General features: G+C 40.7%; 1 protein-coding gene across 17 annotated transcripts in view; it reads left to right on the plus strand.

The window, feature by feature from the left end:
- Positions 1–26,836, plus strand: part of gyg2 (glycogenin 2) — a 118,875-nt gene that overhangs the window by 50,505 nt on the left and 41,534 nt on the right. For all 17 annotated transcript variants that reach the window (XM_069892034.1, XM_069892035.1, XM_069892031.1 and 14 more), the window contains exons 4-6: positions 6,791–6,953; positions 10,725–10,851; positions 13,018–13,234. In XM_069892034.1, coding sequence (XP_069748135.1) covers positions 6,791–6,953; positions 10,725–10,851; positions 13,018–13,234 — 507 coding nt within the window. The remainder of the gene's footprint in view (positions 1–6,790; positions 6,954–10,724; positions 10,852–13,017; positions 13,235–26,836) is intronic.

Raw genomic sequence — 26,836 nt, forward strand, 5'->3', positions numbered from 1 at the left:
GAAACTGAAGCAAATGCGAGGTCAAAGGGTCCAAAAGTGGGGTAGTTTCACTGCCACAGCACTGATCACCGTTGAATCCATAGCTGGAGACCAGATAACGTCTGGGCTCTGTGGGGGTCACAAATATAGCGGCTGCTACACACACAGAAACACACCACAGGACATGGTGGAGGTTTCAGTTGAACCGATTTATTTGAATTCTGCGTGTGCCCCTTTAAGGTCAACAGGAGTTCCGCCCTGTCCAACGTTGACGTCATCCCGTTGCCTGTGGCACAAGCTGTGGCCTCGACCATGAGGTAATCGGCAAGCCCCGATGGTGCCATCCTCCTGCAGCTGCCCCACCAGCACGATGATATAAGCGGGGCCAGTTCGCTAGAAGAGATGTGGGCCGCCACACCACATTTTATTAAACTTGAGTTTTCAAAGCGTTACATCTAATCTTCTCGCGGTTCAAGCATGATAAGGTTTGGGTTGTCCATTGAGCAGAACTGGTAGGGAATAGAGTCCCTTCTATCTTAGCAAAATGCATCTTCCAGCCATTAAAGTGGCAAAATCTATCACATGGCAATCCGACACCGATAATCGACTGTTCTCTATCATCTATCTCTATCAAATAAAACTGTAAAGGGATGAGAAAATATGGGAAAATGCATTAAAAATTTCATTCCAATTGTGATCTAAAGCTGAACAGGACCAAATCATGAAATAAGGAAGCAATCCCATTACAATGTCTGTCATATACAGGGCTGATAGTAGGAAAAATCTTAGCTAATTTATAATTGGATAAATGTGCTCTATGTACTCTCTTAAATTGAATAAGTGAATGACGTGCACAAAAGGAGGAGGAATGGACCAATTTTAAACACTTGATCCTTATATCCTTAGAAAGAATAGTTTGTTGTAACTCGCTCTCCCAAGCACTCTTAATTTTATTCTTAGAAGCACAGCATATTTTAGAAATTAATCCATAAATGAATCCTATTAAACCTTTTTGACAAGGATTTAACAGGAAAAAAAGAGTCAATACAATTGCGATCATGGGAGAATGGACAAGTAGTCACTTGGATTCTCAGAAAATCTCTAACCTGTAAATATCTTTTTTTAAGTAAAAAGGAAATTAGGGAGATTAAATGTTTGTGAAAAATGCTCAAAGATCATAAAACGGCCGTCTACAAATAGATCAAAAAATGAAGTGATTCCCTTTTCTCTCCATTTATGAAAAACATGATCAAGGCAGGATGGAGGAAAAAAGAAATTATGAATAATCAGATTGGATAAAGAAGAAATATCCTTAATTGAAACCAAATTCGTAATGAAGTTTTGACGACTGAACTGCCTATTAATTAATTCGTCTTTATCAAAAGAAGCAGGAGGGAAGCACTAAGTAGTGTAGCCAGAGCCAATTTGTTCAAACCTATCAGCTCCAAGGAGGCCTGATTTATCTATGTGACGAATCCAGAAAATAATATGTTTAATATTAATAGCCCAATAATAAGCTGCCATCCATTTTTGATTTTTGTAAATTACATTTATTCAACCTTGGACTCGTTGTTCCAAATGTATAAAGAGATAATAGATGGAACCGAGTTTAAAAAAAAATATATATTTGGTATAAAAATCAGAATTGCCTGGAATACATATTAAAATTTAGGTAGAACATTCATTTTAATGACTTTATGTCATGCGCTGGTAGAATTAGAAAGGGAGGGGGAACTATTTAAATAAGGTTTCTTTCACCTGTTTAAACAGAGGACTGAAGTTTTCTTTGAAAAGATCTTTAAATATCTTAGTAACTTTAACTGCTAAAGAGGTAAAAGATCCCCTCACCAGTTTAAGTGGAATATTACCATAGTTAGGAACAGAACCATTCAAGGGGAAGAGTTCACTTTTGTGCAAATTAAGCTTGTAACTTGAAAAAAAAATGCTAAAGTTTGATAATAATTTTAACATTCCCAATATGGAGCGTTCCGGATGTGAGATATGTAATAACAAATCATTGGCATAAAGTGAAACTTTAGGAATTTTGTCACCACTTTGAATGCCTGAAATATTTACTAAGTTTTGAAATGTAATAGCCAATGGTTTTAATACTAAGTCAAATAATAAAGGGGTAAGTGGACAGCCTTGCCTCAGGCCACAAAACAATCTAAAAGGATCAGATCTTTGATTATTAGTCGATACTGAAGCCTGAGGGGAATAATAGATCAATCTGATCCATGATATAAATTTTGGACCAAATTTAAATCTTTTAAAAATTTCAAATAAATATGGCCACTCAACTGCTTTTCCTGCTTCTAATGTAATAATACATTCAGTAACTTTAGATGGTGGAAAGTAAATTATATGAATTAAATGTTGAATATTAAAATGTGAGTATGGATTTTTAACAAATCCTGTTTGGTCATTCAAGAGAATTAAAGGTAAAAATACTAATTTATTTGCTACAAATTTTGTAAGGATTTTATCATCCACATTTAATAAAGAGATTGGTCTATAAGAAGCACAATCTGTCTGATATTTATTTTTCTTAGGTATTGAAGAAATAGAGGGCTTCATTAAAAAGTATCAGGAAGCTTATCCTTGGACAAAGCTTCTGATAAAACTGTTAATATCTGAGGAGCAATTAATTGGACAAACAATTTATAAAATTCAACTGAGAAGCCATCAGAACCAGGAGCTTTTCCTGATTGTAATGCTCCAATTGCTTTATAAATTTCCTCTTAACGATATGTGCTTTGATTTAGTTTATGTTGCAAGTCAGAGGGAAAGCTCTGAAAGTGATAAATCCTTCAGAAAATTGTCGATGTGGATGTTATCAGGAGGGGACTCCAACATGTATAAATTCTTATTAAAAAGCTTTAAAAGCATAATTTATTTCCTTATGATATTCAATCAGATTCCCATCTTATTTACAAATTTTGATAATCTGGCTCTTAATTGAGGCAGTTTTTAATTGATTTGCCAGCACCTTCTCAGATTTCTCTCCATGTATATTTTTAAATAAAAAGCTTTTGCTTCTGAGTAGCTGTGTTTCAATAGGATAAGTAAATAATGAGTTGTATCTGGCCTGTTTTTCTACCCTTTCCCTAAAAAGGTCAGGATTCATAGTAGAAGCATATTGCTTGTCGATTTCCTTTAACCTTCCACTTATGCATTTTAATTCTGGATTTTTTTTTCTTTAATTTGGCAGAATAATGAAATAATCTGCCCTCTTATAAATGCCGTAAATGTATCCCAGACAATCAAGCTAGAAATTTCATTAAAAAAATAGAGTAATTTCATATAATCTGTGAATTCTTGCTCTTAAAGCAGTGAAGTATTGAAAAGCCACTGCCTGCCATCTGGTAGACAATCTGGAAATTGAAAGGCAAGAAGCAAGGGCGCATGGTTGGAGATAGTCATGGATTTATATTCGCAATTGATAAAGTAAGGGACTAACTGACTATCAATAAAAATAAATCCATTCTGGTGTATGTATGGCATACGTGGGAGAAAAAAAGGAATAGTCTCTCTCTTTAGAGTGAAGAAAATGCCAAATATCCATCAAGCCACAATCAAGCAGAAAAGGGTTAATATAAACAGCCGATCTGTCTATCTTCACCAGTCTAAGAGAAGACCTCTCCATTACTGGATCTAGCCTGCAGTTGAGGTCTTCTCCCATGATCAAAGCATATTCTCTCAGTTCAGGTAAAGCAGCAGATGTTTAAAAATAAAGTCAATGTTGACACCTAATGGGGCATAAATATTCACCAAGACCACCTTTTTGCAATTAAGAGATCCAGTAATGATTAAATATCGACCATTTACATCAGAAAGTTTTAAGATGTCCAAAGCAAGTAGATGCACCTATAAAAATAGATCTGCCATTCGACTATGAATGAAATGACGATTGAGATTGTTGTCCCTTCCAAAATTTGAAACAAAAAGAGGACTGTCTTCCTTTCAAATGTGGGATTCTTGTAGGAGAAATACCCCACCACATTTTGAATTTGATCAAAAACTTTCTTTCTCTTCACTTGATGGTTAAGATCATTTACATGAAAAGAAACAAAGCCAGTAAAACTGTCACTCATCTAAAGCATATTTGCACGTTGGAAAGAAAAAAAAAATCCGACAGTCAGAACAAATTCTTGCAACTGCAAAACACCCACAAACGCCCGACAAGCAGGCGACAGATCATAAATCACAGAAAAAGCTGTCCCAGCAAGAGGAAAAAAATAAGATAAAGCTAATAACCCTTAAATTAACATTAAATAACCCTCTTAATAAAGCCCAAAATAGAAACCACCCCCTCCAAAAAAAAAGTACTGGTTGACTTAACTCCAAATATGACAAAACCATGTTCCTGCAAAAATCAGCCATAACAGGATTGAAATAGTCAAAATAAACTTAACCACACACTAGTAGAAAAAAAAGAGTCCATAACCAATATATGTTCTTAAGTTTTCCCCTAACTAATAAAATAAACAATCTCCAGGCAAAGGATATTTAAAAAAAAATCCTTATATAACACTAAAATTACATACGGAACCTATCAGGAGAAGGATAAAGCATTTTCAATCTGATGGCTCAAAAGAGAAACATTTTTTGCAAGTGAAACCAATATTAAATTTAAACCAGTAAACGGCTGCACATGACGAACTCCCAACTTCAGTGAGTCATAAAATTAAATAAACCCCTTTGTCCAACCTAAGGGTAACCAAGACGTAAAATAAAATGCCAAGCAGACCGAAGCAGTTCAGTTCAATCGGGTTCTGCCAAAGAGGTCGCCGGAACTTTGTGCACATAACTTCAGGTGCTGATTTTAATGAATTTGGGGACAAAAAGAACAGATTTACAGTCTTTTGCATAAAGTTCTGACATAATCAGTTTGTCGGTGGTTCTATCCTGCGTGACATCAGGAGAATAATCTTGCGCATTACATATTCTTTGTCATTTATAATCCAAACTCTCACGATGGCGAGCTAGTTGAATGACCGATAATAACAGAATGTGGCCTTTGAGTAGAAGCCGATCTGGGAGCCCGATCGAGAATAGGTGGTTTGTTTAATCCCCCCATCCTTAAACAGCTTGTAAATCATTTTAGTGAAGAAATCCACTAGGACCCCAGTCTCTGTATCTTCCTTAAAGCCGATAATTCTCCCATTAAGATGTCGACTTCTGTTTTCCAGATCAATAACTTTGCTGGTCAGTCTTTCAGCTGTTTTCAATAGCTGTAATCCTATCTATGTTCAACTACAACGTTCTCCAGGGACTGAATCCATTGGTCATGTTGTATAGCCAGTTTTTTAAACTCATCAATTTTTGGTGCTCAGAAATTTTAGATGATAGAATCTCCAGAACGGAATCCATTTTCACTTCCATTTTTAGTTGAAAGTGCAGATTTGCTCATTGCCTCTCTCGGATTTTCGTTTTTCATTCCATCTGCAAAGTTTTTGGCACTGTGAGTAAATTTCTCTATGGGGAGAAGATTTAGCAGGTTCACAAATAGGGTTTGTAATGAAGTTAGTAATAAATCCAACAGGAATTTGCATTTAATGGTAGGAGCAATCTGCATTGCATCTTACCCCCATCTAGCGTCAACTAGCAACTCTGAATAGTTATCTTTTGTCTCTCCCTTCATGGAAGCTGTCTGACCAGCTGAACATTTCCACCATTTTCTATTTTCATTGCAGATTTCCAACAACTGCAGTGAAGCAAAACCATTAACACTATATGAGGGAAAAGATGGGTCCATGAAGTTAGTCAACAGATCAGGCATAATCTAAATGACGGACAAAATAGGATCCATAGCTCAATAGCATGTCCGTTACTTGAGCTGATGATGCAAAAGGGAAATCTGAACCACAGGCCAACAGCATGGAATTTATAGGTAACAGTGAGCTATAGTGGTGGAGTCAGGATTTTAACAAGTTTTTCCTTTGCCTTGTCCATTGGAATTGGTGACTTTTTAAAATTTCAAAATACCGTACATGCACGTGTCATAGTTGAATTTTTGTGGGCCAATGTTTAGGGTTAACTTTAGGGGTTCCACTATGAAGTGCATACTACTTATGACCGTGGTAAGTCCCTGCCTCATTCGAGGCGTTTGGAGCTTGGATGGGTGAGATGGTAGCCGAGACCAGGCAGTCGGTCCACATTTGAGACATCAAGAGTTTTGCCAAGGCGGGAGACTGTGGTCGGGGCGTGGTGGGTTGTGGTGAGTTGGCTGCCTGGGTTAAACATGGTATCAACTATTGCATTAGTATGTATGATACACATCATTTACATTAAAAAATTATATGTACATTGCAATGTAATTTCTCATTCATTAGGTCATATTAGTGTAGGAACGAAGGAAAACAGTAGAAAACCCCTTAACATTCATAATATCAATTTTTGTTCGTACAGTCAGTCATTATATACCTTGTCGCATTAACTATTTATACCATTATTGGCACTGATGTGTAAAACCTCAGGGCTACTCCCTCTTCTGTCGTTTGAAGGGTCTTCCCACCAATCTTGGGCCCTGAATGTCCGGTAGTGGAAGAAATCTCGAGAGTGATTCTTCTCAACAGAATGCTGGATGTGCCAATTTTCACTATGTCCCTCAACCTGAAATGTGCTGGTCAGCAGGCATTCCCTCACGGACATCTCAGTGTGCTGGAAGACCAGGTTTTGGGAAGACCAAAGAGGGCCTTTCACCAAGTTGGCCGTTCCCAGGCATTTAATACGCAGTGTATTTACAATGTGCAATTTGACTTTTTCTCTTTCACTTTGAGCATCCATCTCAGAGACTTCTATTTTTCAGGTGTGCGATAACATAGATGATCTCTTTGAAAGAGAAGAGCTCTCTGCTGCCCCTGATCCTGGCTGGCCAGACTGTTTCAACACTGGGCTTTTTGTCTACAAGCCTTCCATCGACACCCACAATCGTTTACTGCAGTTTGCAGTCGAGAATGGCAGTTTTGATGGTAAATCCTGTTCAGCTTTATTTGTCGTGGTTGCCCAAAGAAAGTCCAATCGTTTGGCCGCTCCAAATCCCCTCTGGGAGTGAGGCAACGAAATGGCTGGTTTCTTCGACTGGAAGCAGTCATTTGGGCGTGAGGCGCCTGCTACCTTGTATTTGTGAGATGCTGCAGGGACTCACCACATCAGGCAGCATCCTTGGAGAGATGTGGGTGATGTTTAGGGCCATGAAGCATTGATTGTCCATCTCCCTCTCCGTGGACACTGCCTGATCTATTATGTCTCTCCAGCTTCTCGTAGTTAGCTTGATATTCCAGCACCTGCCTCTTTGTCTTTCTGTTTGCTCTTTTCAACAAAATCTTTGGCTGATTTTGATTTATTTGGTGAATTGTTGGGATTTCCATTTTGACGACATGCTTTTGAATGGACTGGATGCAAGATTACAGGACTCACCTCCCCATACACTCTGTCCAAATGTTTGCCCGGTCATAATAGAGTCCGTCATCCATAATGTCGACTGACTAATGCTGGTGAATATCTTTGAACATTTTTTTTCCCCAAATATAATATGGCCTTCTCATTTCTCATGCCTTCACTGTGGTTCTGAGGGTCCTGACGAGTTTCATGTTTAGCTTTTGACATCTCAATATCTACATTAATTTTGTCTGGATGGCTTTTCTTTTGATTCAAGAAATTGACCTTTTAAAGAAATTAAGTCTTTGCTCAATGGAAAAGCTGACGATCGAGCCAATTTTACTTGACTGTTCCCAACGTACACTATAAGTGAGGCTAGGAATTTTGACCCAGAGTTGCATGAATGATATGTCTGTCTGTCTTTACTTGCTGGCTGAGGTTCAAGTTTTGTGCTTAGTGCTTCAGTGTAGGATGGGTAGACTGCTGTATTTGTGGAAGAAATGCTAAGTCACTAAAGGAAGGATGTGGAAGTGGTGGAGAGGGGGCAGAAGAGATTTACCAGGTTGTTGCCTGCATTGGTGTGGCGATATGTTTCCTCCATTGTATATAGCTATTGTTGGCTACTGTATATATGGAGCTGGCCCGCCCAGTGATGACTCATACCTTATGACTCCTCTCCCGTGGTCCTGGGCCATAAAGGTCAAGCCACCTCTCCCTTCCCTCCATTCCTATACCTGGATCCAGGCCAGCAAAGTTCTTCTGCATATTAAGGCCTATCATTCCCTCAGCCTAGTCTTTGTGGGTACTGGTGGTGCCTAACAATTGGAAAATAAGGCCTAGCAGAAAATAAGGTTAGCAGAACTCACAAAGGATGAGAGTTGTCTTAATAGAGGTCTACAAGATTCTGAAAGGCATAGATAAGGAAGACAACCAGCACCTGTTTCCCAGGGTGGGATTACCCAACACCAGAGGACATATGTTCAAAGAGAAGGGAGGAAAGTTCAGGGGAAATATCAGGGATAAGCTTTTCACACAAAGAGTAGTGGGTGCCTGGAATGCCTTGCCAGGGGTAGAGGTGGTGATGGAGGCTGGGATATTATGGGGATTTAAGAAACTCCTAGATTTGGCACATGGATGAAAGAAAAATTGAGGGTTATGAGGTTGGGAGGGTTTGGCTTTTTTAAAATTTGGCTAGGAATATATAGGTCAGCACAACATCAAGTGTCTGCATTGTGCTGTAGTGTTCGAAGTTGACAGAGCTGCTGTCTCCGCTCCAGTGAGACTGGTGAAGTATCGGATTGTGGTGCGCTGTTAGACAGAAGCAGACACACACAAGGTAAAGACTGTACAACAGGCTTTAATCCACAAAAACCTCCACAGAATCAGGCTGGCTGTAGCCGCAGCAACTCTGAGTGAGGCCTCGGGAGGCCGGCGCAGGCTTATATCCCGGAGGGTGATTGACACCCGACCGGGTGGGGCTTGATCTATTCTGGCCGGCTGATTGACAGCCGGCCAGGTGTTGTCCTGTCCCCTTACACTCCTGCAGGTACAGAGGTTGCCCCCTGCAGTAGGCCGGTGGTGTAACACCACACGGATTGAAAAATTATCTACCTTTCTCTCTCCACACATGCTGTCCTGAACAACTGGGCACCTCCAGTGTCTTCTGTTTGGTTTTCATTCAGTTAAGGGTTAAGCTCCTTTTGGATATTGGAAGAGTGAATCTGAAGCTGAAGCTGCTGTCATTTAGTTAAAAAGTTTTAAATCAGGGCTTCTCTTGGAGGCTAGTGTGAATGTAAACAACCCACTGAGATGGTTTTTTTTGCAAGGAAGTTATCCTTTGAGCCCCGGCCAGAATTGATTCCTGTGTAAACTGACCATGCACTTCAAAAGAGATTTGGCTTTATCTGATGCATTGAAAGGGTGCTGGAGAAATGCAGATCTTTTTGATGCTTCAATCTCTCATGAATTGGACAGTCGTCTGATTACCAGTATCAATAAGAGGCTCTTTTTTTTTTGGCTCCTTGCTTTCTCTACAACTTGAAGAATACTTGGAGAATATCATTGAATGTTGTTGAAGTTGATCTATTGAATGGTCCCACTCATCTCCATTGATTTTAAAAGCTGTATTTCAAATCACCCAATCCTTCGCTTTGGTCACCCCTTCTTGAGAGGGATTAAAAGTGTGATGGCTTTCAACTGCTCTTTGTTCTGTTTAATGGGAGTTGGTTCTGCAGAAGTCATGGCATGCACAAGAGTTAAGAGTAGAGATAGCCATTAATATTCCATTTAATGAGTTCATGACCTTTTTGATGGTCAGCCTTCATTCCACTACCCCACCCAAATGCCATTACATTGTGTTTATGGATTTGGGGGAATTAATCCATCTCTGCCTTTCACATTATTAACGTCTCAGCTATCAGCTTTCTAGACAAGCAATGGTTCTCAACTTGTTTTTTTTCCTCTCAACCAAAGACCATCCTAAATTCCTTTTGCTCATCATGGATTAGTGGATAAGGAATGGGAATAGAGAAAGGGGCCGATGAGCCTTCCCTCATTGAAAGAATTTTAAAAATCAATTTACAGCTTTTATTACATATTACATATATTATTGGTATTTGACCACAGACTCCTATAATAAATCCAATCACCATATTATATCTTGCTTCCCCCTTTCCCCAGTTGTATTACCGCTCACACGAAAGTACGAGAAAGTCACTATTGGCAGTCGGGTACTAATCGAGGCCCCAACTTAATGCTGATAATGTGGCTGATTAAAAAAAAAATTAAATTTAGATATACAAGCACAGAAATAGGGCTCTTCCAGCCCATGAGCTTGTGCTGTCCAAATACCCCAGTTAACCTACAACCCCTGTATGTTTTTTTTGAAGGGTGGGAATAAACCAGAGCACCTGGAGGAAACCCGTGCAGAGAGAGGAAGAACGTTCAAGCTCCCTACGCGCAGCACCAGATTCTCACCCGGGTTGTTGGCCCTGTAATCAGGCTGCACTGGCCGTGCCGCACTTTCTTAGAACCGTTGGAATAGCCTCTAATCCTCAACCCATGGATTTGGGTTGAGAAATACTGACTAGACACTTTTGAAGTTTCTAAGAAAGTTCTCCGTTTATGCTCAATCAAAATTGAGATCTTTAGATTTCTGGATATTAGGAAAACTGAGGGATATGGGGAACAGTGCTGCTTGGAACTGACATGGAAGACTGGCCAAGATCTTGAAGGTCTGACAAACCAGGTGGCTCATTCCTGCTCCTATTTCTTTGAGCTGACATTTGTTTTGCTCTAATAATGAAATCATTTTTATTTTTAAGTGGTTTTGACGTTTTTTAAAATTTTGCTTTGTTTGTAAGGAGGAGATCAAGGCTTGTTGAACAGCTTTTTTAGGAACTGGTCCACAATGGATATACATAAACACCTGCCATTCATTTACAACCTGGCCAGCAGTACCTTGTACAGCTACCTCCCTGCCTTCAAGCAGTAAGTGTTTCATTTCCTCTCTCATTACTTCAATATATTTTTGTTGGTGAATTCTCATTTGCAATCTCTAGCTTTCTCTGGCTTTATACAGTTTATTGAAAATTGCAAAGAATTCCCTGTCTGTGTAGGTTGTTGTGCAAAGTTTACTGATTTGGTTGGAACTATTAGTGATTGAAACTATTGATTCAATTCTATTCATAAGCAATTGAAGATGCTGCATTTCCAACACCAGCTCCTTGATCTTGGGCACCCTGGGGCTGTAAAAGTCATAACCATTACCTCTTGTTACTGAGAGAAGTCATGAGATTCATTCAGATGTGGCTGCTTGTAAATTTTACCACTTTGATCATCAATTTAATCTAACTGGATTCAAAGTTGTGAAGAGGAATACTGCACCATGTTATCCCTCGTTGTAGGTTTTCTTGTGAGGGAGGAAAATACACACACATTTTAAAACATCTGTGGGAAAGAAATATAGACCATTAATAACGGATGAGGGGAAAATAACGTGAGAACAAAATACACACACACACAATGAACTGGTACATACAAGGATCAAGGAAAAGTCACTATAATGCCCACGTCCCTTTGACTCAGTGCAGGCCCGGCTCGATGCTACAAGGGACTCTAATTAAACGTTCAACCCTTTTAACAGTGCACATCTTACGAACAGTTTCTCCAGTGCCCTTCCACATTTCTAGGCCTGGAGTGAAGCAGGGTGGTCCCAAGCTGGCAAAGAGAGAACAAAGAGCACATGGCAACTTTATAGTGCTGGAGAGTCCAGCCCAGGTCATTAGCAGAGCCCAATTGCTAAGGACAGTTAATCCAATTCCAACAGCCAATGGCCCAAAGGCAAGTACAGGCAGGCTGGAGAGTCCAGTCCAGGTCATTAAAGCAAGGTTTGGTCTAATGGGTGGGGTGAATAAAAACCTTGATTGGCAGCTGGTGTGTCCTCCGACTAAGTAGGGCCCAGTGCTGTCACATGATAGCCACAACCCTTCCCAATACAGGGGTGGGGGGGGGGGGGAGGAAGTATTGATGCCCTTTGTTCAAGATTCCTTTATTGTCATTTAATAGAACAGAGCAGGTAATATATGAAATTACCTTCAGCTTGCCATAGGGCAGAGTCGCCATTTGTGTTGCTTGGGGCCCTTTACAATTGGAGAGAAAGAAAACCAAATGGGAGTCCCTGCTGAGTCACAGAGTGTCCGTGGATTTGCCTCCAGCGCTCCTGCAATCTCTGCAGTTGCACAAACCCCATTTGATTCATCAGTCAACCAGATCCAAGCCTCCAATACAATCAGAAAGCCTTCAGTTCCCTTGGCTCTTTGAGCCCTTCTTACCCTCAGCACCCTATCGAATCCTGGCTCCAATACAAAACCCCCTTTGCTAGACATAATCAGACTGATTAACCTTTGGTTCTTATGGTTCTACAACATTTGACTGTATGTACATATGGTGTAGATAAGGTCATACTCCTTTTCACTGGTGCGCAAGTCTAAAACTAGAGAGCCTAGGTTGAACATGGGAGAGGTTTAACGTTTAAAGGGAATCTGAGAGACAATATTTTCACACAGAGGAACGAGCTGCAGAGGAAGCATTGGAGGGTGGTGGTGAAATTGTAACATTGGTGACATTTGGACAGATGCATGGATTGTAAAGGTTGAGATGGATATAGGCCATTGGCCATTTCCTTTGGAGTTCTGAAACCGTGCACACAACGAGTCAATTAAGTACGATTAAAGCAATGGTTTTCAAACATTTTCTTTCCACCCACTTCCCACCTTAAGCAATCCCTTACTAATCACAGAGCACCTATGGCATAGGGATTACTTAAAATGGGATGTGAGTGGAAAGAAAAAGGTTGAGAACCACTGATTTAGGCGCACCTGCCTTATAAAGGATAAAAGTTGAAGTATATCATGTACATTTCATTTTTAGTATATTATTATACCAACAATTAAAAGGAATCTTTGGTAAGTTGCACCATTGTGACAAGTTCGAGCTTTTGATTAACTTACACTTTAAGTTGGTGGTTTGTGTTCAGTAGGAAGTCCAGGTGTCTGTGCTCTTCTGAAGTCCACTATAACATCTTGGGATGTTTTAACTGAAGATAAAATACTTTTTAAATTTGTGTGTTTTTTTTAAAACTGTAACATCTTTCAGATTTGGTGCTTCTGTAAAAGTGGTTCATTTTTTGGGGCCAACAAAACCATGGCATCACCAGTACAGCGTGGAGAGGAAGAGTATCGTGGAGGAGAATGTGTCCCCCTCTAACTCCATGATCATAAACTACTTGAACGATTGGTGGGACATCTATACCGCTTTTATTTTGCCACTATTGGCGCAGGAGAGTGGAGAGAAACAGGAAATTCATGAAGCGGTAAGCTGGAAAGTCGTTTGGCTTTCTTGATAAATTTCCAAATGCATGTTGAGGCTTTCATTTCCACCCCCCCCTCCCCCCCCCCCCCCCACCCCCGAGGTTTTCCTGTACTGAGTAGTTCCAGTTCTTTTTTTTAAATGGGATTTTCAAGACAAGTTTATTGCCATCCGAGTACAACCCAACAAAATAGCATTCTCTGGTCTTTGGTGCAAAACACAGACAGCCAGACATAACGCACATACAAACAATAAACATGCAAGACGAGTGTTCATCTGCCTGTAGGTAAATAAATCAATATCATTTTGTAAATGAGAGGGTCTTGGATGGTTAGTGTGAGCAGTTCCTTTGGTTGTTTGGCATCCTCACTGGCCACAGGAAGAAGCTGTTCCTCAGACGGGTGGTGCCGGCTCTGACACTTCTGTATCTCTGCCAACGGGAGAGGCGGAAAGATGCTGTGAGCGAGGTGATAGAAGTCTTCAATGGATTTTCGCGTCCTCTTCGGACAACTCCTTCAGTCGATCATGTCAATGGGGGAGAGAGAGAGATACCGCTAGGCATTCAAAATTGATCTTGGAGTGCCACTTGCATCCCATAATATAAAATTAATCGATCGCACTTTCCTTGATCTCTGATTTGAATTGAACAAATGACCTCGCCGAATGCTGCTCTTCTCTCTTAATGTCCATACCCAGAAATTCATTTTATTGACTGCTGTGGAATTCATTCCATTAAAGGCACAGCATTGAATGTTCAAAGCAATGACCTGACTATATTAGCATGTTTAGTGCTGCCAGTTGGGCATTTTTAAGGAAGAAAGGCAAGCTGCTGGAGAAACTCTGGGCCAGAAATGGACAACTGGTGAACTGGATCGAGTCCATGTATCTGGATGAAAGAGTAGAGGAGGGATGGCCAGTGAAAAGAGGTGAGGGAGCAGGATGGGCCAAGAGCTGGCATGATATGGGTGGATCACGGTTGGGAAGCTGTTGAATGGCAGATATGAGATAGCTAGTTCAGTTCAAGTTTATTATTATCATTCAATTGTACAACTGGACGAAACAGCAATCTTTGATCCTTGGTGTAAGAACATGAATATCGACATAGCACACCTATTTACAAGCGATTTTATGTACAGTACATAATATAAAAATAAATAGTAGGCTTTTGCAGGTTTTGTACGAAGAGTTCAATCATTCAGCGTTCTCACAGCTCGTGGGAAGAAACTGTTTCTCAGCCTTGTGGTCCTGTCTCTGATACTCCTGCATCCCTTTCCCGACGGTGTTAGCTGAAAGATAATGAGTGTAGGGTGGTAGGGGGTCTGTAATGGTTTTATGAGCCCTCTTCAGACAACAGTCCCTGGAGATCATGTTGATGTGGGAGAGGGAGACCCCAGTGTCCCTCTCTGCTGCTCCTAGGGTCCTGTGGATTGATCTCTGATCCAGTGCTCAACAGCAACTGTAATGCAGTCGACCAGGATGCTCTTGACAGAGCTTCTGTAGAAACTTAACAGGATGGTGTCCGATAGCTTTGCCTGTCTCAGGCGCAGTAAATGAGGAGATGTTGCGTGCTCAGGTTAGGCCACTACTTAAGTATGCTTCAAGGAACTTGGTGCTCTTCACTCTCTCCACAGCTACAAGGTTATTATAGTGTTGTGGAGAGTGATCATCACTGGCCCTCCTGAAATTCACAATTATCTCCTTTGATTTGTCCACATTTAGACTCTGGTTATTTTTCTCGCACAATAACTCGTGATTTTCAACCTTTTCTCTGTTTATTGTCATGTACATTTGTAAAATATACATTTCCACAAAAATGTTACTTCAGAAATATTTAAAATGTCCTTAGCCACGGGTGTGGTGCCAGAGGATTGGAGGATAACTCGCGTTGTTCCATTATTTAAAAAAAAAGGTAATCCTGGAAATTGCAGACCAGTGAGCCTGACTTCAATAGTATGTAAATTATTGGAATGTGTTCTTAGAGATCAGATATACAAGTATTTGGATAGCCAGAGAGTGATTAGCGATAGTCGGCTTTGTGCATGGTAGGTCATGTTTAACCAATCTTATGGAGTTTTTCAAGGAAGCTATCAAGAAGCTTGATGAAGAAAAGGCTGCACCTGTTGTCTACATGTCCTTCAGTAAGGCTTTTGACAAGGTTCCACATGGGAGGTTAGTCAGGAAGGTTCAGAAGCTCGGAATTCATGGTGAGGTAGTGAATAGATTTAACATTGGCTGGATGGGAGAAGCCAGAAAATGGTGATGGATGATGGCTTCTCAGACTGGAGGCCTGTGACTAGTGGTGTGCCTGAGGGATCGGTGCTGGGACCATTGTTGTTTGTCATCTACATCATTGATCTGGATGATAATGTGGTAAATTGGATCGACGCTAAGACTAGAGGCATGGACAGCGAAGAAGACTTTCAAAGCTTGCAGAGGGATCTGGGCCATCTTGGAATTTAATGCAGACAAGTGTGAGGTGTATTTTGGAAGGACAAATCAAGAAAGGACAAACATGGTAAATATGGATAGGGTTGTAAAGAGACTTTGGCACATTGGCCTTCATAAATCAAAGTACTGTGTATGGGAGTTGGGATGTTATGGTAAAGTTGCATAAGACATTGGTGAGGCCAAATTTGGAGGTTTGCCTTCAGTTTTGGTCACCTAACTACAGAATAGATTGATGAAATTGAAAGAGTGCAGAGAAGATTTGCCAGAACTTGAGAAACTGAGCTACAGGGAAAGATTAAACAGGTTAGGACTTTATTCCTTGGAAATGTAGAAGAATGATGGGAGATTTGATAGAGGGATCCAACATTATGAGGGATATGGACAGAATAAATGTAGGTAGGCTTTTTTTCCCCACTGAGGGTAGGTGAAACACAAACCAGAGGACATAGGTTCAAGGAGAAAAATTTAGGAGGAACATGAAGGGGTCCTTCTTCACACAGAGAGTGCTGGGAGTGTGGATTGAGCTGCCAGCTGAAGCGGTGAATACGGGCTCAATTTTAACATTTAAGAAGAATTTTGACAGTTATGTGGATGGGAGAGATATGGAGGTCTAGGGACTAGGTGCAGTTCAGTGGGACTAGGCAGAAAAATGGTTCAGCACAGACAAGCATCACATGAAGGGCCTGTTTCTGCTGTAGTGTTCTATGGTTCTGGGTGAAGATAGTTAATGTGGGTAGCAAGGGGTAAGTACAATGAAGGAAACTGATTTTCATTTGTCCACTGTCTCTCGATCCTGTCCAGCATCTTCCCTTCAATTTTTATTCCCTGAAGTAAATGGCTATTTGCAGATCCCCTTGATCCATCATCAATGTCGGGGATGTGGAAGGAAAGCAGAGCAACTGGATGAGTCACTGGAGCTGAGATGGAGGACTGGGAACTGTTGCCCTGTGGATTGGATTGGACAAGTCAAGAGGGATGCTGCACTTGTTTCTTGAGTCCTGCTTCACCAACACTTGTTGCAAGTAAAATGTTGGTGTCGTGAAAGGATGCGATCGTACTCCAATTTAATATTGTGCAGATCCGGAATAAATTCATGGAATATGGTCACCTTCAATTGCTGTTATTCTCAGACTGCGATCAGGGCAGCGTGGTTAGTTGTAGCGGTGTTGCGGTCGCATACTTGCCTGCGTTGGGAGCGTTGCCAGTCGCTGATGATGACATATCTGGGCAAAGCGTGGGATAGTAGCGCGCAGGCATGGGTCAGATCAGAGGGCTGCATACATTATGATGGATGTTCGACGCAGAAAGAGGAGACTGAGAGCGTCGAAATCACGGGTGTGGTGGAGAGCCAATGGGAAGGTCGGGTTTGACTGAGTGGTGTTTTCTGGGATGAAGAATAAAGAGAGCTCCGTTTCGTACTGAAGAACGAGTGAGGGTATCCTTTAATTTGTGGTATACTGGGTAACTTGTAGCAGCTACAAGTGGTGACCCCATGGGTTCACAGTACTTTCTCGGTAAAAATGGAACGAAATGATGAGAAGTCCTTTAAAGGAGCAGTGGGAGAGATCTTGCTGGAGGTCCCCCTCCCCTTTTTATTAACAATGCACCGGCGTGGTTCACATTCCTCAGCCCTCAATGTGACAAATCAGAAGATAAAATTCTGTTTACTTGTGACTCGTTTTCCAGAGCGGATTGCCTGTGAAGTGAAGGATGTTCATCCAGATGATAATCTCCCAAATGGCATCCTTAGGCTGCTATTCTAGAGCCAACTCAGCCATATCAGGAGGCACGAATTGCTAGCTGACAACAGTCTTGGGGATAGGAAGCCATCACAGTTTTGGAGGCGATGGCTCAGGCCAGCTGGGGCGGACCCTATTGAAGAGGATGCTCGGAAGCAGAGATTTCTCCAATGTTTAGCTCGTTGAATTCAAGGATATCAAGCGAGTGTTTTTCACATCCCCACGCTCACTGAGTTGGCGAGACTTGCAGGCCTTGTAATCTCCATGACCTCTGCAGTAAAGATAGAAGCTTTGGCCACTCCCCCATCAGTCAGCAGGAGTAAATAGAGGTGGAACAACCGTTTATTGCACCTTGACAACTACCTGTACCTTTATCAATCGATGATCACTGAACTGGAGCAGGTCCAGGCTTCAAACCACCCCCCCCCCCCCCAACGGAATTCCTCCTGTCAGCCTCGTTGGAATCGTGGTGGTTGAGGATCTGGTAGAGGCAGTGGGCGGCGTTTTTGTTGGAGGCCCTGGAAATTTGATGTGGCCACCAGGCACTGCCAGCCACCTTGAAACTTATATCAATGGCAGCCGGAAGATTACTTGACCTGTCTGGGCATTGGAGGTAACTGCTGTCCATGGGCAAGTCAGCTGCCGTCTCTTCCTCAAAGAACGTCTCTCATATTCAATTTCTTGTCAATTCCGACAAAGAAATTTTTGTGGTCACTCCAAGCCCTGAAGAGCGCAGACATCCTAATATTGTCATGTGATTTTTTTTAGCCACAAATGATTCTCATATTCAAACATACGACCAGGGGCCACTCATGCTGGTTTTGGTCTCAACAAACCATTTCGGTGGGTTTTCATGGTTGCAAATGTGGTGAATTCCATTTTTGGGGGTGGACTTTCTGTCACTTTTTTTACTGCTGGCAGATTTAACGAATCGCTATGTAATGGACCACAGCTCTTGTATGCAAGTAAGTGACATTTTAACTCCAAGTTAACACCTTAGTGTGTAATTGGATCCTGGATTTCCTCACCTCTGGACCACACTCAATGAGGATTGGTAAGACCATCTCCTCCACAGTCTCCATCAGTACTGTAGCACCGCAGGGCTGTGTTCTTAGCCCCCTGCTCTATTCGGTCACTCATCTACGACTGTGTGGCTCAGTACAACAATAACACCATTTACAAATTTACTGATGATGCCTTGGTCATAGGTTATATAAAGAAAGGATGAGTCAGTACAGGATGGAGAATGAAAACTTGGCTGAATGGTGCACCCAAAACAATGACCTTGCACTCAATGTCATCCAAACTAAGGAGCTGATTGTTGACTTCAGGAAAGGAAAGCCAGGGGTACAGTATACAATCCTGTAATTAATGGGAGATGAGAGGTGGAGAATATGATTAAGTTCTTGGGAGTCACTACCTTGGAAGATCTTTCCTGGACTCAACACACTAATGGCATCATGAAGAAAGCACGTCAGTGCCCCTACTTCCTCAGGTCACTACCTTGGAAGATCTTTCCTGGACTCAACACACTAATGGCATCATGAAGAAAGCACGTCAGCGCCCCTACTTCCTCAGGTCACTACCTTGGAAGATCTTTCCTGGACTCAACACACTAATGGCATCATGAAGAAAGCACGTCAGCGCCCCTACTTCCTCAGGTCACTACCTTGGAAGATCTTTCCTGGACTCAACACACTAATGGCATCATGAAGAAAGCACGTCAGCGCCCCTACTTCCTCAGGTCACTACCTTGGAAGATCTTTCCTGGACTCAACACACTAATGGCATCATGAAGAAAGCACGTCAGCGCCCCTACTTCCTCAGGTCACTACCTTGGAAGATCTTTCCTGGACTCAACACACTAATGGCATCATGAAGAAAGCACGTCAGCGCCCCTACTTCCTCAGGTCACTACCTTGGAAGATCTTTCCTGGACTCAACACACTGATGGCATCGTGAAGACAGCACATCAGCGCCCCTACTTCCTCAGGAGTTTGCGGAGATTTGATATGACATCAGAAACCCTGGCAAATTTCTACAGAGTTGTGGTGGAAAGTGTGCTGACCAATGCTCATGAGCATAAAGACCTTCAAAAGGTAATGGACGTGGCCCTGGACATCACAGATAAAACCCTCCCCACTAATGAGAACATCTACAGGGAACACTGCCGTTGGAGAGCAGCAACAATCAACACCCCTCAAGCACACGCTGCTGCCATCAGCAAAGAGGTATGGGTGCCAGAAGGCTCACACCACCAGGTTCGGGAACAGCAGCTACCCCTCCACCATCAGACTCCTCAACGACAAACTCAATCAGAGACTTGCTTGAGGACCTTTGTGCATTTTTTTTTCTCTCTGTATTGCACAGTTTGCATCTATTTACAGTTCTCGTTGACATATTTACACTCTGTACTACCAATCGGCAGTAGTTCTGCCGCGCCTACAGGGAAAAGGAATCTTATATGTGATATCATGTATCCGAAATCTGACAACTCAAAGTTGTAGCTGAACAAATACTTTGTGTATATATATTAAAAAAACCCCAACTGCAACAGTATTAAATTAAGAACGTCTTCAGATGCTGTAATTGCAGTTCAATGCACAAAAGTACTGTTGTAACTCAGCAGGTCTCAGGCCTGAAACATTGGTTACATTATCTTGGCTATGTAAAGAATGCTGCATGACCTGCTGAGTCACTTTTGTGTATCGGACTGGAATAGTCTACTACTTTGAGCTGTGTCTAATTGGAAATGCCTCGTCTCTTATTACATTTCATGGATCATCCTTTGTGAATTGACAGTTTGCATTTCCCTTTTTTAATTATTTTTTCGTGGGATATGGGTCATGCTGGCTGAGCCAGCATTTAATTGTCCATCCCGACCTGCCCTTGAAGGTGAGCTCCCTACTTGAACCTCCCACATTTCAGGTGTTGGAATTGCCTTAAGTGTGCGAGGGAGATAGAAATTCATCTATTTTGCCTTCTTTCCCTTCGTTTTCAGTTTGATATAATTGTTTGTAGAATTCCCTGAAGTTTTCCTTGATCTCGTTGGGTTATATGTCATTTGTTTGTCCATTTTCCTTGATGCCAATACCGTTCTTTTAGTTTGTTCTGTCTTAAGCTGCCACGCTAGTATTTTGTGCATTTTTTCTCCTAGCTCATAATATTTCTGTTTTGTCTTCATTATGTTCTTCTCCACCTTATATATTTGTAGTGTTTCATATTTTATTTTCTTGTCTGTCAATTCTCTTCTTTTAGTTGTATCTTCCTTTATTGCTAATTCTTTTTCTATATTTGTTATTTCCCTTTCCAACTGTTCTATTTCTCGATTGTAGTCCTTCTTCATCTTAGTTAAATAACTTATTATTTGCCCTCTGATGAACACTTTCATTGCACCCCATAGTATAAACTTATCTTTCACTGATTCCGTATTTATTTCAAAGTACATTTTAATTTGTCGCTCAATGAATTCTCTAAAATCCTGTCTTTTAATTAGCATGGAGTTTAATCTCCATCTATACATTCTTGGTGGGATGTCCTCTAACTCTATTGCCAATAACAGGGGTGAGTGATCCGATAACAATCTAGCTTTATATTCCGTTTTCTTAACTCTTCCATGAATGCGAGCTGATAACAGGAACAGGTCTATCCTTGAGTATGTTTTATGTCTACTCGAATAATATGAATATTCCTTTTCCTTTGGGTGTTGTTTCCTCCATATATCCAAAAGTTGCATTTCCTGCATTGATTTAATTATAAATTTGATTACTTTGTTTTTTCTGTTAGTCTTTTTTCCAGTTTTATCCATGTTTGAGTCCAAATTAAGGTTAAAATCCCCTTCTATCAGTATATTCCCCGCATATCTGCGATCTTCAAAAAGATATCTTGCATAAATTTTTGATCTTCTTCATTAGGTGCATATACATTGAGTAAATTCCAAAATTCTGAATATATCTGACATTTTATCATTACATACCTCCCTGTTGGATCTATTATTTCCTCTTCTATTTTGATTGGTACATTTTTATTCATTAATATAGCTACTCCTCTAGCTTTTGAATTATATGATGCTGCAGTTACATGTCCTATCCAATCTCTCTTTAATTTCTTGTGTTCCACTTCAGTTAGATGTGTTTCATGCACAAATGCTATATCAAATTTTCTTTCTTCAGTAAATTTAACAGCCTCTTCCTTTTGATTTGGTTATGTATTCCGTTAATATTTAAAGCCATATAGTTCAACATAGCCATTTCATACTTTGTTTATCTTTCCTTTCCGTTTCCTCATCACCACCTTCCCTTCTTATCCATTTCTGCTTTCTTTTTTTGAACACGTTGCAAGACAACATTTCTAAATCATAAAATATTTCCACTATTCCCACATCTAAAATTCCCTTAACCCCAATAGTCCCTCCCCTCTCTGAGTTGCCCTTTGTCCCTTGTCGGGCAACCACATCTCCCCTCTTCATTTGGATTTGCGAACCCGCTCGCAAGCGTCAACTGATTTTGCAGTGACTGTTATTCTTCCCCACCCAGCCCCCCCAGAAAAGATTTTAATCTTCATAAAAAACAAAGCTCACTCTCTTAATTCCCTCCTTACTTCCTTTCTTCCCTTTATTTCTCTTCTTAGTTCTTACTTATACTTTATTCTTCTTTATATATAGTTTGTTGTCATTTTTGTTCTTGTTACATCTCTTCATCTCTCTGTCTGTTTTGTAGTTGTTCTGCAAATTTTTGTGCTTTTTCCGGATCCGAGAAAAGTTTGCTTTGCTGCCCCGGGATAACTATTTTAAGCACTGCTGGATATTTTAACATAAATTTATAACCTTTTTTCCATAGGGTCGTTTTTGCTGCGTTAAACTCCTTCCTCTTCTTCAGGAGTTCAAAACTTATGTCTGGATAGAAAAAAATTTCTTGACCCTTGTATTCCAGTGGTTTGTGGTCTTCTCTTATTTTTTTTCATTGCCTTCTCCAATATATTTTCTCTTGTTGTGTATCTTAGAAATTTTACTAGAATGGATCTTGGTTTTTGTTGTGGTTGTGGTTTAGGGGCTAATGTTCTATGTGCCCTTTCTATTTCCATTTCTTCCTGTAATTCTGGTCTTCCTAGGACCCTGGGGATCCATTCTTTTATAAATTCTTTCGTATCTTTGCCTTCTTCATCTTCCTTAAGGCCCACTATCTTTATATTGTTTCTTCTATTATAATTTTCCATTATATCTATCTTCTGAGCTAACAGCTCCTGTGTCTCTTTAACTTTTTTATCAGATTCTTCTAATTTCTTTTTTAAGTCCTCTATCTCCATTTCTATGGCTGTTTCTCATTCTTCCACCTTGTCTACTCTTTTCCCTATTTCTGTCATGACCATCTCTAATCCATTCACTTTTTCTTCTGTACTTTTTATTCTTCTTTTTATTTCACTGAATTCTTGTGTCAGCCATTCTTTTAATGTTTCCATATATTCTTTAAAGAATTTTTTATCCATGTACTTGCCCTTCCCTTCATCTTCCATTTCTCTGTGTTCTTCCTCCTCTTCTTCTGCGTCCACTCCAGGATCTGTGTCCTTTACATCTGTCTCTTCTGATTTTCTTGTTGGGTTGTTTATTTTATTTTGTTGGGTATTTTTGTTCTTCTTATTTTTATTAAAGGTGCCTTGGTGTTGGTCTTCTTCCTCTGAGTTGGTCATCTGCTGTTTCTCTGATTTCCTATTTTTATTCACTTCCTTCTTGTTCCCGTTATTTTCTATGTTTTCCTGTTGGGAGCCTTGCTGTCGTGTTATACTTGTCTGTTTCACCTGTGGAGATTTACTCCTCAGCTGGTCCCCCCTCCCTTCAGTGTTGTTTTTGTCTGGTGCATCACGCATGCGCAGTTGCGCACTTTTGTTTGGCTCCATGAGCCATTTTTGTAGTCCAGAGTTTGGGGTTTCCACTGACCTCAGGGAGCAGGCTTCTCTCTCCATGGCGGGCCTCCTCGTACAGGTAAGGCCTTCACCTTTCTCTTCCGACATCTTTCCTTCTTCTTTTCTTCCTGTTGTTTTTGGTTTTTCTTTCGTTGCTGCCATTTTCTCCACACTTTTATTTTTATGCTTGTGGCTTTGCTCTTTCTTTACTTTTTTAAAAACTTTTCTGGAGAGGGCTGGTATTTTCTTTCCGGTCACTACTCCATCACGTGACTTCCTGAAATTAACTACCGGAATTACAAACAGAGGAGCAAAATAAATTAATACATCCATTTGAAATAGAAGAAATACAGGAGATATTAAAAAAATTACCAAACAATAAAACACCAGGAGAGGATGGACTCCCAATAGAATTCTATAAAACATTCTAAGACTTATTAATTCCTCCTCTCCTGGAAGTAATGAACCAGATTGAAAAAACACAAAATATACCAGATTCATGCAAAACAGCAATAATTACAGTAATACCAAAGATGGGGAAAGATCCACTAACACCAGCATCATATAGACCAATATCTCTACTTAACACAGATTATAAGATAATAGCTAAACTATTAGCAAACAGATTGGCCGACTGTGTACCAAAAATAGTAAAACTAGACCAAACTGGATTTATTAAAAAAAGACAAACAACAGACAATATCTGTAAGTTCATTAACTTAATCCATGCAGTACAAGGAAACAAAACTCCAACAGTAGCGGTTGCTTTAGATGCAGAGAAAGCCTTTGACAGAGTAGAATGGAATTATTTATTCAAAGTACTACAAAAATTCAACCTACCAGAGAAATATATTAATTGGATTAAAGCATTATATAAGGGACCATTGGCGAAAGTGACAGTAAATGGATATATATCAAACCAATTTAAATTAAGCAGATTAACAAGGGAGGGATGTCCACTATCTCCCTCACTGTTCGCGTTAGCAGAATTGATAAGAACAGAAAATAAAATACGAGGCATAAAAATAAAAGAGAAGGAATATAAAATCAGTCTATTTGCAGATGACGTTATAATCTGAGGCGCCTGCAAGCTCACACCAAGACACAAGAGAAACTTGTCCGTGAACTACTCTTTGCAGACGATGCCGCTTTAGTTGCCCATTCAGAGCCAGCTCTTCAGCGCTTGACGTCCTGCTTTGCGGAAACTGCCAAAATGTTTGGCCTGGAAGTCAGCCTGAAGAAAACGGAGGTCCTCCATCAGCCAGCTCCCCACCATGACTACCAGCCCCCCCACATCTCCATCGGGCACACAAAACTAAAAACGGTCAACCAGTTTACCTATCTCGGCTGCACCATTTCATCAGATGCAAGGATCGACAATGAGATAGACAACAGACTTGCCAAGGCAAATAGTGCCTTTGGAAGACTACACAAAAGAGTCTGGAAAAACAACCAACTGAAAAACCTCACAAAGATAAGCGTATACAGAGCCGTTGTCATACCCACACTCCTGTTCGGCTCCGAATCATGGGTCCTCTACCGGCATCACCTACGGCTCCTAGAACGCTTCCACCAGCGTTGTCTCCGCTCCATCCTCAACATCCATTGGAGCGCTTTCATCCCTAACGTCGAAGTACTCGAGATGGCAGAGGTCGACAGCATCGAGTCCACGCTGCTGAAGATCCAGCTGCGCTGGATGGGTCACGTCTCCAGAATGGAGGACCATCGCCTTCCCAAGATCGTGTTATATGGCAAGCTCTCCACTGGCCACCGTGACAGAGGTGCACCAAAGAAAAGGTAAAAGGACTGCCTAAAGAAATCTCTTGGTGCCTGCCACATTGACCACCGCCAGTGGGCTGATATCGCCTCAAACCGTGCATCTTGGCACCTCACAGTTTGGCGGGCAGCAACCTCCTTTGAAGAAGACCGCAGAGCCCACCTCACTGACAAAAGGCAAAGGAGGAAAAACCCAACACCCAACCCCAAACAACCAATTTTCCCCTGCAGCCGCTGCAACCGTGTCTGCCTGTCCCGCATCGGACTTGTCATCCACAAACGAGCCTGCAGCTGACGTGGAGTTTTACCCCCTCCATAAATCTTCGTCCGCGAAGCCAAGCCAAAGAAGAATACTTAGCAGAACCAGAAAAACATAAGAAATTGAAGGAATATGGAGAAGTATCGGGGTACAAGATCAACGCAAATAAAAGTGAAGCAATGCCAATGAATAATGTGGATTTCACAAAGTTTAAGGAAGAATCACCATTTAGATGGCAAACACAAGCAATTCGATACCTAGGTATACAACTAAATAATAATCTCGGCCATCTATATAAACTACATTATCAGCCATTAATGAGAAATACAATAAACACGAGGTTACGCATGATACAATATAATTGGTTACACAGGCTATACATCACACCCCAAAAGTTAAATAAATGGGACCCAACAGTATCAGACAGATGTTTTCACTGTAAAACGGAAACGGGAACAACAATATATACAATTTGGACATGTGAGAAAGTGGAAACATTTTGGGAAGATCTAAACCAGATATTAAATAAAAATCACAAAAAGCAACATACCAAAAAACCCAGAGATCTTCCTTCTAAGTAACATAAAAACAAAGAATTTGGACTCGATTTGGATGGAGCACAAAAAAGATTTGTTATGATAGCCCTAGCTGTAGCAAAAAAATGTATTATGTCAACCTGGTAATTAGGAGACAACTTGAGAATACAACAATGGTATATAGAAATAAATAAATGTATTCCATTAGAAAAAATAACATATAATTTAAGAAATAACATCACAATATTCAAACAAATATGGGAACCACACATGAAATACAATAGAGAAAACCTACCATGAACCTCCACCACCTAAAATGACAGAAGGAGAAGACAACGAAATGAACTGACTCAGTATGTAAAAGTAAAAGATAAAAATTTCTTGTTTATTTTATTAAATGACGACATTGTTTAACGGATTTAATGTATCTTATAGATTGAACTTTGAATAAATGGGAAGGGGGGAGAGGGAGGGAGGGAAGGGAGGGGGGTAAAAGGGGAGAAAATGACTGTATATATTCAAGAGAAAAATGTCTGTATGTATTTTGGTCACTATGGTTTATTGTGTGAAAAATAAAAAAAAATTAAGTGTGCGAGGGAGGAAGTTGCAGGATTTTGATCCAGTTGCAACAAAGGAACAGCAATGTGTTTCCAGGTTCGGGAGGTCCCGGTGTTCCCATGCTTTTCACTGCCCTTCTGTCGAACGGAGAGCTCATGGGTATGGAAGATATGGAAGATGCGGTTGAAGGAGTCTTATAGAGCTGTTACAGTGCAATCTGAGGGCACAGTCCACTGGTGGTGGAGTGTGCTTGAGGTTGGGATTAAACAGATGCCATGCGATCTGCTTTGAACGTCCTAAAACTTATCCGGGCCACCATTATCAGATATTATTTATTGTAATGTAATAAAATAGAAAAATAATATTACATGAAATTGCTTTTAGTCAGTCAG

This window comes from Narcine bancroftii, chromosome 7 (genome assembly GCF_036971445.1).
Source record: "Narcine bancroftii isolate sNarBan1 chromosome 7, sNarBan1.hap1, whole genome shotgun sequence".
NCBI lineage: Eukaryota > Metazoa > Chordata > Chondrichthyes > Torpediniformes > Narcinidae > Narcine > Narcine bancroftii.